Source organism: Podarcis pityusensis, assembly GCF_964106645.2.
Source record: "Podarcis pityusensis genome assembly, chromosome: 5".
NCBI lineage: Eukaryota > Metazoa > Chordata > Lepidosauria > Squamata > Lacertidae > Podarcis > Podarcis pityusensis.
The window spans coordinates 41,249,130-41,263,535 of record NC_138032.1 but is presented as its reverse complement, the minus strand read 5'-3'; the positions used below and the strand labels follow the sequence as shown (position 1 = coordinate 41,263,535).

At 41.4% G+C, this 14,406-nt stretch overlaps 1 protein-coding gene across 1 annotated transcript in view; it reads right to left on the bottom strand.

Annotated features, from left to right (window-relative positions):
• Positions 1–2,451: 2,451 nt before the first annotated feature.
• Positions 2,452–14,406, bottom strand: part of YEATS2 (YEATS domain containing 2) — a 38,548-nt gene continuing 26,593 nt past the window's right edge. The window contains exons 27-32 of the mRNA XM_081006307.1: positions 12,915–12,994; positions 10,922–11,120; positions 7,560–7,786; positions 6,898–6,972; positions 6,539–6,612; positions 2,452–5,527 (exon numbers count right to left, since the gene is read on the bottom strand). Coding sequence (XP_080862433.1) covers positions 5,419–5,527; positions 6,539–6,612; positions 6,898–6,972; positions 7,560–7,786; positions 10,922–11,120; positions 12,915–12,994 — 764 coding nt within the window. The 3' untranslated portion in view covers positions 2,452–5,418. The remainder of the gene's footprint in view (positions 5,528–6,538; positions 6,613–6,897; positions 6,973–7,559; positions 7,787–10,921; positions 11,121–12,914; positions 12,995–14,406) is intronic.

Sequence of the window (14,406 nt, the reverse complement as noted above, 5' to 3'; positions counted from 1 at the left end):
AAGAATTTGGGGAAGGGAATGGGGATAAGAATCATGGTTTTTCAGGAACATAGTTAAAATATTCTTTGTTGCATGTTGAATGTTTCTGAGTAAAAACCTGTTTATTCTGCTTGACGATTTCTGATATATTTAAGCAGTTGAGTTTTAACTGGTTCAGTTATTTGCAATCCAGACTTTTACTAAACAGACAAAAGAAAACCACACTGCCTATTTGGTTTCTGTTTTTAATTTAATAAGATTTCTTAAAAGGAAAAAAAAAGATGACAACAAAGCAGCTATACATGAAGTTTGTATTTTATGGAGTCAAAAGATAAATTTAATAAAAATGTATTTTGGCTACAGGTTCTTTATCAGTCTTCAGTTTAATGGAAACTGTTTGGAGTACTAAAACATTTCGATGGTTTGCATGTATACCAAGGAGCAATAACATTTGTAATCTATTATCTGCTTTAGGGAACCAAGAATGTAGCTGAAATCTGCACTGGTTGAATTCCACTGTTCTTCCCCCCCACAACCTAAAATGTGGCCAGCCCTAGGGAGTGCCTGGATTGAGTGCCTGAACCTGTTCCTCATCTCCCCACATGGCAGGTAGTCTATGCATGGGGAGAGCTGACATTTCTGATCCTGTTGGTCTACAGGTGTGTAAGAGCATTGCATGTACATGCTTGGGGCCCTACATCTAGAACAACATCTGTGGTCCTGGTAGAACAGATTCATGAAATAAACCACTTGCTGGTCACAGCTCTCTCACGTTAGATCAGGGCAGCACTCTTTACTCTGTGTGATGCTTTAGAGTTTATATATACTTGGGCTCCACTGAGTGGAACTATTGTGTGTGGTAGTGGAGCGGGAAAGAGAGGGATTATTTTCCATAAAGTCACTTCCTACGCTATGAACACATTACAGTATTGTTTCCCAGCCATGTGCAGGATGTTATAAACTATTGTAGGAAGCTGCCTTTGCAGATACACAAGTGTTTCCTGTATTCTGATAAAAAAATATGCCCCTTTATTTGAAAGAAAAGTAGAAGGATTAAGCAGCAGCAGGTACTTTTTGCTTGAGTAAATGGCAGGTATTCTGGCAAGGATTAAGGAGGGGGAATCCACCTCTGTTTAAGGATTGGGGTGGGGGCGCTTCACAAGTGATGCTGTTTCCATCTAGTTAGTAGTTCTGTGCATAGGTAGCGGCTGAACAGTTGTGTATTTTGCAGTATAGAAGTACATATGCTGGCCCACATATAGCAATATATATATATATATGTATCACAGCAGCACACTTGCATATAAGGTGACATGCTGCTGCACTTGAGTGTTTCATACTATTTTCAATGTGCAAAGCAGTCCTAGAATTCTTCTGTCAATATAACTTTCCTTAGCTCTCTGTTTTACTGGCAATTGGTTTCTGTGGCAACATGCATTCTGCAAGCCTCGCTGTTATTCATCAGTATGACAATGGAATTCTTTGTCTTATTGACTTTATTCAAAAGGTGGGCTTGTTTGAGAAAGACTACAATTTAAGGGGAAGAGGAGCATCCTTTTATTCAAGGCCTAGATATTTATTTAAAGCTAGAAAGAAAGAAACAGAGGCTGTATTATTATATTCTCATAGTCAAGGGACACAGGGATCTTGGGAAAATCCTCCACAGAGCCTGGTAATTAAGATTGAATATTGTTAAAGGAACACAACCTGGACATTGAAATTTTGTCAGGAGAACTACCACAATAATGCTTCTTTTGGAGTCTTGGTGGGACATACAGCAGAGAAGCAGTCACCAAGGTTTTTCTAAATTTTTCTGTTAGTAAGAGTGAAGGGCAAGTAGCTCCACACCCCTCAACATATGGGTATGTAAGGCAGGAATTGGATAAATGGGATATTACAGATGCCTCTCATTTTAATCTCTGAAGTTTTGGAAGGTATGCAGCAGGTAAGTAAAAATTAACTCTTCATCTTGGTCCGTTCCAGTAGTTTTTTGGGGGGAGAAGTAGCTTTAGGCAATGATACTGTGCTTTTCAGGCAACAAAAGTAAACACCTATATTTATGTGGTTCCATCTTTATGGTAGCTGGTTCTCCAAGTGTATTCTGTACTCCTTATGGAAGTTTAGACTATGCTGTGCAACTGTTGCTGAACAGCGTTCTCCAAGGGAAAAAAATCAATTCACCTAAGAGGGAGCACAACAGGAATGGTAACCTACGGTCCTCAAGATGTGGCTTGACTACGACTCTCATCCTTCCTGACCATTAGCAGGGGTTGCCTGGGGGTGATGGAATCTGGGAGTCTCTGCATATGGAGGCCACAGTTCCCCATTTCTAAAGTACACGAAGTAGTCAATTTAGCAGGACTGATGGGCATTGACGTGGCAGCTGCCAATCACCTCCTGACTCGTCTGAATTGCTGATGTACAGGAAAGCAACATAGTCTTAGAGCATGAAAAAAGAAGAGCCCATCCCCATGATGTTTAATAAAGAAAATTTATTGTAAATGTATATTACACAATTATACATTATAATACAGGCAAAGCAAAGAATTTAAGCCAAGGACCATTTTGGACAATGGTAGCCTTCAACACATTTGAAAGCGTTCACTTTGGTTTAGCAAAAGCAATCTGGGTGTGTGGAAGCAGCATTATTACTTCATCATTACCAACCAACTATCATTACAGAGTAACTGCTGGGCACCATTTTCATTTCCCAATGAAGGAAAAGTTTGCCCAAAATACATTTAAAAATCACTTGAAGCATGCTAAACTTTGATGGGCCAGATTCCCCTCCCCCTTTCCATCGAGAAACAGCCCTTTTGCTATCTCAAGACAACAGCCTCTTTGTTAGGTTGATTAATATTGGTTTCAGTGTTCTTGTTTTATTTTCAGATTGTTCACCTACAAGTCATCTACTGATAAGATGTTAGTACTTTTTGCTGCTGACCTGTTAGTGGACTAGTTAAATGTCAACAAGCCTGACAGCGAGGTTAAGGATTTTCATGCCGAAACATGCCCTCCAGGTTCTCTCCACCTGGCAAACAGGTGTCTGTTTTTCTGCCACTTAGAATTTCTTTATCCTGTGTGGGTTTATTTTTAGCTTACCTTATTGTTTGAGGCAGCTGAGCATCGGGTGTATGTTGGTATTTTCCCCTTCCCGTTAAAACTTTTTTGCAATACTCTACAGCCTCCCTAACTGCCTGCAATTCCAAATCTCAAAATGTCCAGTGGGATAGCTTTGTGATATCTTCCCCCGAGTTTCAATTGAAGTGTGAGAAGCCAGGATGTGTGCTACCAAGCTTCTAAGATTGGTGCACATGCTGATTTTATTTTGTTAATGAAAGCTTTTTTCTAACCACCCAAAAACCTTGTTGCATTGATGTAGAGAAACCCAGGTTACACCCACCCCCCAAAAAACTGAACAGCAGGCCAGGCATCTGGTGTTCAGCATCGCTATCTTCTGCACAGCTGAGGAACGTTATGGGGTTTTCAGAATGCGTGGGCATCCAGGAAGGCTGCAGAATGACTTACAGAATGAAAGAGAACAATGCTAAAAAGAAAACGGTAAAGGACCCCTGGACAGTTAAGTCCAGTCAAAGGTGACTATGGGGTTGCGGCGCTCATCTCACTTCAGGCCGAGGGAGCCAGCGTTTGTCCACAGACAGCTTTCTGGGTCATGTGGCCAGCATGACTAAACCGCTTCTGGCGCAATGGGATACCATGACGGAAACCAAAGCACATGCAAACGAAATTTACCTTCCTGCCGCAGAGGTACCTATTTGCATTGGTATGCTTTCAAACTGCTGGGTTGGCAGAAGCTGGGGCAGAGAAACAGCTCACCCTGTTGTGCAGATTTGAACCACTGACTTTCCGATCAGCAAGCCCAAGAGGCTCAGTGGTTCAGACCACAGCACCACCCACGTCCCCTACAAACACCCTACAGCCACCTTGAAAGTATGCGGAGCACAATAAAAACTCTGCACTCTACCTAGGTTAAGTTCATTGAAATTTATCTCTCCTTTGATAATTTGGTTGTTCAGTGTGGTCAGTAAAATGCTGCAGAAATGTTCGGCAAGGCACTGCATGTTTTCAGTAAAGATCGCACATGGACAGTATCTAGGTCACAAATGGACTGATTTTTTTTTAAAAAATATCTTTTAAAAACTGTACTTCCTAGTGCCCTAATAGCCTAAGAGCCACACACATGAAAACCAACAAATTTTGGAGAAAGTATTCTCCTAGCGAAGCTATTATATTCCAATTATATACTTTAATGTGGGCTAAACAATTCCTATTATCTGGAATTCAAACAAATGGCTCCTCACAATTGAAGATTTTAAAATCAGTAAATAAAATAAAATATGAACTGACTCAGCAAAAAATTAGAGGAAAGCTCAGTATGCTATACCTTTTTTTTTTTTTACTGGTCAAGTAAAGGATCCAATTGTGATCCATAGAAGGGGGGGCATGGAGAGACAGAATATTATTTTTGCAGCATAAATGAAAAATTAGGCATGTGATTTGAGGGTTGGCAACAACTTCCTTTTGAGAGCCAATTTTGGATTACCAGTATTTGTCAACTTGGACAAGCTTTCAACCTAGTCTAGACTTCTTCTTACCATGTTCATTATGTCATCTTACACCATAACAGAATTTGCTGCCTTTCTATACACCTAAGCCACTCGTTGGTTGTATTGGTATGTAATGCTCAGTCATGGTCTAACGCAGGCTCCCTCAACCTCGGCCCTCCAGATGTTTTGAGACTACAATTCCCATCATCCCTGACCACTGGTCCTGCTAGCTAGGGATCATGGGAGTTGTAGGCCAAAAACATCTGGAGGGCCAAGGTTGAGGAAGCCTGGTCTAATATTACAAGAACAAGCCTCTCGTGGGGCTTGTATGCTTCCTTTCCTTTGGTGCAACAGCATGGATATCAGAAGCTTTTGCTTCTGTCCTAGACTAACATATTGCCCAACTGATGGCAAGTGAAAACAAGCCAGCTTCATGAACTATAGGTTGAATTTGGCTTGTTCCCAGTAACCATCATTACAATTAACTACCAATGTCAGAGGAAGCTATGCTCCAAAGAGAATTAAGGAAGCTTGCACTTATTTCTGAATTACACTAACTGAGCCCTATGCAATGAATCATTTCCTTGATAAAGCAGGAGTCCAGCAGTCTAGGCCATGATCTAATGTGCTATCATAATTTTCGCAGGTAGCTCACCTAGGAGCAACTGCTAATGAAATTAGGCAGTTGAATTTGGAACAGGTCTTTTTTTAATAAAAAAAAATTATGCTTTCTCTTTTTTTTTAAATTTGAAACACTAATTTGTAGTATTCAAGGTAGCCTAAACCAAACACTAAAATATATATTTATTTGAACACAATGGGATTGTGCCAAGAACTTTATTCTGCTGTTCATGTCGCTTTCCAGTCCAGATCACTGTTCGTCACTCAATATTCCCATATGCTTGTTTGTGAGGAAGTCCAGAAAGGGAATGTTACAGATGGCTTGGTGAATATTCATCACGGTGATCTCTCTTGGAGTCCTGGGGGAAAAGGGAGAATATATCAATGGAATGTTAGTCCTCAAGCCTCCATCTAAGCACCTGGTTAAGCAAACAACAGCAAAATCCACAAGGGATGAACTGTGCAAATAAAAATGCAGCTATAAACTGGTATTGATTTGGACCATGAACAAATTTTAATTTCTTACTATTATCAGGGCCTGCCCAGACTCTGAACTTTCATTTTAAAAATAGCAGTATCCTGTAGCCCTTTAAGAACAAAAGTTGCAAAGCAAAATGTAAGGCTCCATTTGAAGCAATTGCTTTGTGAGAACAATCCCGCCTTTCAGTGGTTTTTAACAAATCAGAGCTGTGGCTGATGAGTGCTAGAGAGAGTCACACAAGCTCAAGGGAAGATTCAAAAATGGCTTGAAAATGACTCAGGAAGTTCCTCCTAAAGACAATGGAAAAGAGAAGCCATTTTTGCATATTCCTCAGTGCACATTTCTCTCTCTAGAATCAGGATTGCCTGGCCCATTTTGAAGCTATTTTTCTCTCTTCCCTGGTAGAGAAGTGACTGTTGGCTAGAGAAAATAACTCGAGAAATCTAGGATTGTAGTGGATTTTGGGGGCACACAGAATAGCAACCAGAAGACACGGAACCATGTCTTATCACAGTCTGTGAGCGATTTGGAGACCTCTGGTGCCTCGTAGTTCTGAACCATTTTCAATTTATAGTCCTCAAAGTAAACATAGATTCTGTCTAATGCACAAATTCCACACAAGTTACACAGTACAGTGGTACCTCGGATTACATACGCTTCAGGTTACATATGCTTCAGGCTACAGACTCCGCTAACCCAGAAATAATACCTCAGGTTAAGAACTTTGCTTCAGGATGAGAACAGAAATCGCGCGGCAGCAGCAGGAGGCCCAATTATATAAAGTGGTGCGTCAGGTTAAGAACAGTTTCAGGTTAAGAAAGGACCTCTGGAACGAATTAAGTACATAACCAGAGGTACCACTGTATAAGGAAAACCTAAGCAAGTATACCTGCTGTGAGGTGCTGCTTGGTAACCAACTGCCAAAGCTTCTCTTAGTATATCACTTGCCAGTTGCTCTGTGGCCTGTTATAAAGAGGGTTTCAAGGACAGAGAACATAAACAGTTAAGAAATGCTTTTAATAATCACAAACCATGTCTTATAAAATCAACACATCCCCATGCACAAATTACAAAGAACGATACGTTTGTTTAACTTGTCACCACCATACCTATATAAATATATATAAAAACAGGACTTTGGACATGCAGTCTCATATAAGCCACAACTTAATTTTTCTGCATTTCACTCAACAAGCTATGACTTAGATTTTACACTGTTGAATGACAGGAAGTTTTCTAACAGTTTACCTTTAAAATCATATCTTCTATTACGGACGCATAGACGTTCTTGTGCAGCTCCACAGGCTGAAAGGAAATTCCTATCTATAAAACGAGAGGGTGAAAAAAAGGTTACCGCTCTTGACTACTAAACAAAGGAGCAGACAAATAGGACCCAAACATTCTGTTAAAATGGGATTCGGACAACCTGACAGAACTACTTGTGGGAATGGTGGGGAGGGGGAGATGTGTGGAAGGCACATCACAGGAAAACTTCTGGCTCCCCCAGTTGGGCCTGCCCACTCTGTGTTGAGCCCCGTTATCTTTCTGTTATGGGCTAAACGTCACCATCTCCACATCAGGTCCTGGGGTTCTTGTTATCAGTTTAAGTTAGTCTTCCTCAACCTAGTGCCTCTTCCTGATGTTTCAGGCTACAGCTCCCAACATCTCCAGCCAGCAAAACAGACAAGCATGGGGAGGACACCAGATTGAGGAAAACTGGTGTAGGCAAATTGAGGGTGGGGATTAAACCCCGAAAGAGACACTACAGGCAGTCTAGGAGTACCAGCAAGCTCCAACCAGAAAAAGTCAACACAGCTTGCAAGTATCACAGGACAAATGTATTATACTGTCAAGAGCTTGAGGCAGTGAATAATTCTTCATCTAGCTATGAAGAGCATTTCTCTCTGTACCTGCTCCACTGTCTCGCGCACAAACTCTGATGTAGGTTGGGGTGCCAAGTAGAACTTTGCTTCCTCTTGCTTCTCCTCTGGTTCCTTTTTAATGTTTATTTTCAGAGGCTCAGCAACGTTGATAATGTCTATTTCCTCGTCATTGTCTGGCTCTTGCTTGAGGAACCGCTCCAGTTCTTCCAGCTTTCGACATAGTTCTTCCCCAGTGGTGTAAGAAGATGAGCATTCTTTCCCAAGAAGTAATCGGGAAGACAGAAAGAGGATTTACAAACAGATCTGTATCTAGTGACAGATGGGTGCAACTAAAAGGCATTTGGAGTTTGTGCTGAACCGCAAGGAGGAAAAAGCCCTAATTGCTACCGCCCAACACCAGAACATGGTTTCCAGTGACAACATCCTGCCATCTCAAGTTGCCATCATCGTTATGCCTGAAAAGAAGCCCATAAAAATAGAGACACTTGTGCTGTGGATGGACTGACATTTCTCAAAGTGACCTGCCTCATTCTGCTACAATGACTCCAGTCCCACAGCAGCTGGGTAGCCAGATAAACATTGCAGGTTCGCATCCACACTAAGTCAAGCTTTAGTCTTATTGAAATAAATGGGATTTTTGATTAACTTGTTCCATTGATTGACAGAACTAATTTAAGTCCAGATTCATCCTAAAGTGAGGGAGCGTGGCTATGGATAAAAATGCCTGTTTCACTGCCCTCCTTGTAAAAAAAATGCAAGTCAGAGCTATTCACTCTGGTACTGGGTACGAGGAAACACACTGTTCAGTAAACATAAGAATTTTCGTTTATAGATATTACCGTGATGAAGGAGGGAGCTTTAAAAAGCAACTTATACACAGTGGGCATCAACATTTCAAGAGCCTTTTACTAACAAGTGTAAAACTGCTCTGGAGGAGTGGGGTACTTGGCTCCACTCATATCACAGGTCTTTGTCTAGGGATGGGGAGCCTGTGGCCTTTTAGCAGCTGACTGTAAATCAGGGGTCAGCAACCTTTTTCAGCCATGAGCCAGTCCACCGTCCCTCAGACCATGTGGTGGGCTGGACTATATTTTGAAAAGAATAATAAAAAATGAATGAATTCCTATGCCCCAGAGATGCATTTTAAATAAAAGCACACATTCTACTCATGTAAAACCACCAGGCAGGCCCCACAAATAACCCAGAGATGCATTTTAAATAAAAGCACACATTCTACTCATGTAAAAACACACTGATTCCCGGACCGTCCATGGGCCGGATTGAGAAGGCGATTGGGCCGGATCTGGCACCCACACCTTAGGTTGCCTACCCCTGCTGTAAACCTTAGCATGCTAAATACAAGGCAGGCAGTCCTTTAGGCATCCTGGCCTCAAACTCCATAGGACATTAAAGGGCCAAAGACAGCACTTGCATTGGTTGCCCATTGCTTTCCAGGCCCAAATTAAGAGGTTACAGATTCACACCTGTTTTTAGCCCTAAGGCAAATGATTTGTAGAACCAATGTTCCAAACATGAAAGAAATATTTTCAAAGTGAAAAGGAGGTGCCCCCCCCAGCATCTGGATCCAAGGATAGCAACAAAGGGGAAAAGAAAATGCTTCCATTTGCAACACATTAATTTAGAACCGGGCACTAACTTTACAAATTTGATCAAATGTTATGGACAGAAGGAAACAATATGGATGCCTATGGGGTCAGATGTGCAAGTCTAGAGCTTTTCTCTAGGAAAGTTACCCATAAAACAAACACATGGCAGATGTGCAGAGTGGGCAAGCATATAGAATGCCCTGCTTTCATTCTCTCACCACCTCCCCTGGTAGAGCACAAGGAGAAACCAGCGTAGACAACGGAGAGAAACTGACCCACTCTCATCAAGAGAAAGCACTTCCTTTTCAAGCTCTTTAAAATGGTTAAAAGGGTACAGTTGTGAAGTTCTATAGACCAACAGAAACACACTCCATGGATTCCACATCAGAGTGAGTCGTGCATATAGCAAGAACTGGGCCACTGAGGCATGCTGCCTCCTTTTGTGTTAGTCCACGCCAGGCTGGACTTCAGTCTTTCTAGATGTGACATTCCCTACAGAACATGTTCTAGATCCACGTATATCAGGAAGCAAGGGATGGTCAGCAGAAACCTAAACTCACCCCTCCCCTCCCTTTCCATGTCCTCCTTTTTAATATTACGTCAGGTGCTTTCCAGTAAAATCTGATTTTTTGCTTCTATTTCTGCAGTTTTCAAGTTTTGGATAGAAAAACCCGGATACATCTTCTGCATTGCAGAATGAATAAACAGATGCTGAATCATTCCTTCTGCCTATTCCTTGCTGCCACTTAAAACCCAACCCACTCTTTCCCAACAAGCACCCGCCATTCTGGCAAGAGTGTAAAAAAATATCAACTTTCAGTAGAAGTCATTTAGGAATAGAAAGCTTCTGAATTATGTCTGCCAAATGAAACTGAAACTTTCAGGAGAGACAGATTGGAAAAGTAAGGGAGGGCAGCAATTCTGTTTCCAAAATCAATTATGGATTTTGCAAAACAACGCTTGCTAGCTCTTAACCTATCTCAATTTGAAAGAGCTTCCAAATGAGCAAGTTAGCAGCATGCTCTGTCTATACAGTTGGGCTAGGGAACCTCAGGCCTGGTGGTCAAATGTGGCGCTCCAAGCTTCTCTATCCAGCTCTCAGGATTTCCTCTCAGGCCATCCCGTCTCCCCAAGTCCTGTTCTACACCCTCCGTGCATGCTTTTGCCTGTCTGGAATGTGTCTGTGCACTGCACTAATGCCTGCAGGATGGAGAGACGTGGGTGTTTAGAAACTACCACTGCATATCTTGAATTACTGCACAGAGGTAAGAACCACATCAATCGTTCTGCCTGTTTTTGCCATTGCCATTGTTGGCAAGGTGGCCCCTTGAAGACTGACCTAGAGGAAATGTGGCCCTTGGGATAGAAAAGATTCCCCACACCTTATAACAGAAAGGCAATCCGGCACAGTTAAATAGTGCACCATAAATATACCATGCCATGCAACACGGAATCTAGATTCGCTTTTGTAAAAATCAGGTACAAGTTAGGTTCCGGACTGCCACGTTTTCACCCACTGGCGCTCCTGTGCCTCTAATGGTGGTGGTGGCCTGAAAAACCTTGTAGTTTCTTTTGAATCTCACCAAACCCAAAGGAGCATCAAATCAGAGCAAATTTTCCTAAATTTAGTGGGTTCTTTGGGATCCCAAAAGCAAAAACTGAAATGGACAGAACAGAACTAAACTGGCGCCAGGGGCTTATAAATGGAACTCTGGAGGTGGTGCGTTGTTAAATCATCACCAAGGTACAGATGTTTTGAAATTCTAAAATAAGACTCCTTACCTGGCTCGTTGTCTATTTGTGTCAGCACATCTTCTATGGAATCTTCATTCCTCAGAGTTTCCGGGTCAGGTGGTGTGTAGCCACGGGAGCGACACCAATTTACAACCTGCTTTGTTTTCAAGGGGGCAATGCTGTGAAATTTTGGGTGTTTCTCTATGATTTCTTGGAGGATTTTCCGTATTGTCAGTGCTCGTTGCCACTATAACGGGGGGAAATCCAGAAAGGACAAGAGCTAAGATTTAGAACAAAACCCCCCTGTTTTTATCCATCTTTTACAACTTTAGAATTGGATCAATTATGGTAAATTAGTAAAAACAAAACAAAACACCATAGTAGTTCATTGCAGAAAAACAACAACCAAGAGCACTGCAGATATAGTTATTGTAGCAAAAAGCTTTTGAAACAGGAATGCATTTCATCAGATCCATGATGAAAAATAGGACATTATGAAAATAGCTGCTTTTACATATTATACCCAAGAGAGCTTAAGAAACAGTTATGGGTTCAGTACCTTGATCAGTGTATGGCCTTAGATTTTAAATCCGTAAACTAAGGTTGATGGTGATTTCTTAGTGTATTTCTAGATTAGGCATAGGCAAACTCCGGTCCTCCAGATACTTGGGACTACAATTCCCATCATCCCTAGTTAACAGTACCAGTGGTCAGGGATGATGGGAATTGTAGTCCCAAACATCTGGAGCACTGGAGTTTGCCTATTCCTGCTCTAGATCATTCAAAGAACAAGGGATACTTAAATTGTGCAGGGCCCAAGCATCGGAGTTTTTTTTGGGGGGGGGGCATTACAAACCCGCACCACCAGCCCCATGCCACACACACAGTACAGTCCCTTCCTGTACAATTTCACGAATCATGCTCCCAGCCTCGCTCCCTGTTTGCAGCCTGAAACAGAGTCTGACAAAGCTTGCTAACTATTTTGTTACTTGTAGAGAGGCAAATGGGTCTATTGTTGCAGCCTGCTACATCTGGAGGGACAATGTGTGCCTTGTTTGGGTGCCCTCCCTACTTTCCTGTATTCTGTGCACAACAGAGGGGTCATTTTGTGAAACAGGAAAGAGAAACAGAAGAACAAATAAGGAAAAAAACAAAAGAAGAAGAAATGAATAGCAAATCCTCTGTCCAAAGACTGGCCAAGCAGTTAGTCATAGTATGTTTAACAATGGTAATAAATCTCCAATGGGAAATTAAAGTGAAGGTGTCCTTAATTTCATTGTTTTTACTAATGTAGACCTGCCTTTCATTTCATTACAGCTCTCATGATTCCCCCCCCCACTGAAGTGTTTTGCAAGTCTTTGCCACTTTCCTTGGATACATAGCAGGGGGGTCCGCTTTCTATTACACACCCTCTTCTAATCAGTTCAAGGCAACATACAGTTTCTCCATCTTTTATTAGCAAAGCATTCCTGCAAAGTAGGTTAGACTGAGACTGTATGACTGGTCAAGGTAACCCAGCAAGCTTCATGGCTGCGTGAAGAAACTGAACCTTGTCTTCCCAATTCTTGGTCCAAAACTCTTAACCCCTAAACCATGCTGCCTCCTGACTAACTCCATATGATCTAGGTTATTCAGACAAAACTTGGAAATCAGAGAATAAGGATATGGTAGAAGTCTCAAAGAACCACGTTTCCATTTCTTATATTACCATCGCCATCATCCACCCTTCAGCAGGCAGGTTACAACAACTTAAAATTCAGAATAAAGAACAGTTAATGGAAATTAGTCATAGGAATTTACACAATGATTCACACTTAGTGCTAAAAATATCTGGAAGCCTCAAATTTATTTACATTTTATTAAGCCAATATCACTATATTAGAAAAAAGAAAATGGGTATACACATATATATTAAATATAACCTAGGCTTCTGGAAGAGATTTTAAAAATAAAAATCAGCTCCACAAAGGCACAGATTTCCAGCCAGACATTTCTCTGAGGGTTTAAGCTCATTTTTATAGAGCACATTAAGAAGATTTACCTCTGCAGCTCTCCGTTTTCCAATATTCCAGCTATAATATTGTTCCACAGAACTGGCACAATAAGAGTTGGCATCTTCAGCTAAAAAGCAGGGGGAAAGCACAAAAAATATAAATTTTAACAGCTATGAAACTGAATTTATTGTGTGACTGGCTATTCCTGAACATTTTGTTATGCACATCATTTTGCATGAGGGAGAAAGTACAAGTGTGTTGTGTACACCTCCTGAGCCTCAGAATTAAAAAATAAGTGGCAATCTCATCTAAACACTTACTCCTGTGTTCTGCCAAAATGAACGATTCAGAGAGTAAGCGACAGCAGGACATTCTAATAGCAAAATGAACGATTCAGAGAGTAAGCCACAGCAGGACATTCTAATAGCAGCAAATCCCTTTCAGGGTTCCTGTTCTTAATAGACAACCCACTCAGTGAATACTGATTCTCCTGTTGCCTTTCCTCAGAGAAAAAGGCTCAAACTTCCTTAGTTACAAGGCATATAGAACACAAGCATTTTCTAAGTTCATATTATCTTATAGTGACCCAAAGGACAAAGTGAAACAAAAGAGGAAAATGGAAACAAGAGTTCTGATTTCTCAAAAACGAAAACTGGTCAGCAGCATCCATAGTAAGGAATTACCTTTGTCCGTTAAACTAGGCTAAGAAAATCACTTAAGGCCAATTGTGTTAAAAAACATCAACACTGCGGAAAGGTATAGAAACTCTGCTGGTAAAAAGAATCCATAAATGTCAGAAAAGAAAATATAAGAGCAGGAAAGAGGCTTTTTGGGGGGTAAATAATACAAAGCAGAGGTGGAGAGCATTGTTTCCCAAATAGGAGGCCCACACAATTACACAGCATTTTTTAAAAAGAGGCATTACACATATTTATGGCATCTCCTGTCATTACATTTTCTTTACGCCACCTAGTTTTGCACATTTGCTCCTGCTGTTTTCAAGCTTCCCTCAAGCCATGTAAGGTTAGTTACCAGGGAAACATTAATAGTGCTAACAGTATGGGCAGCTTGCAGGTAGGCAATCAATGCCTACTTTAATTAGCAACAGATGGATTGAATTGACAAATGGCTGCAAACAGCTACCGGCAGTGGTAAGATACATATCTCCGGTCTGTCAGTAAGGCTAAGGATTACTGAGATAAGGCATGTGAAATGCTTTGGAAACTTCATAGTTCCTTCTGAGTATTACAGATGCCATTGTCATCTTGCAACCATTCCCTGACAGGGATAGCCTACTCATGGTGAACCGTGCTTTGATAACCTCCTGGCAGGATTACTGCAATGTGTTACACAGCTGCTCAAGTACAACCAGAGCTATTCAGACGCCTGTTCTGAAAGATCTACTCTGGCTGTCTATTTGCTTCCAAGCCCAATTTAAGGTGTCGGTGCATATTTTTAATGCCCTAAATGGCTTGAGACCCCAAGCACCTGAAGGTTGCAGCATGCAAGAGGGGCATCTGCAGAAGATCTCTAGTAATC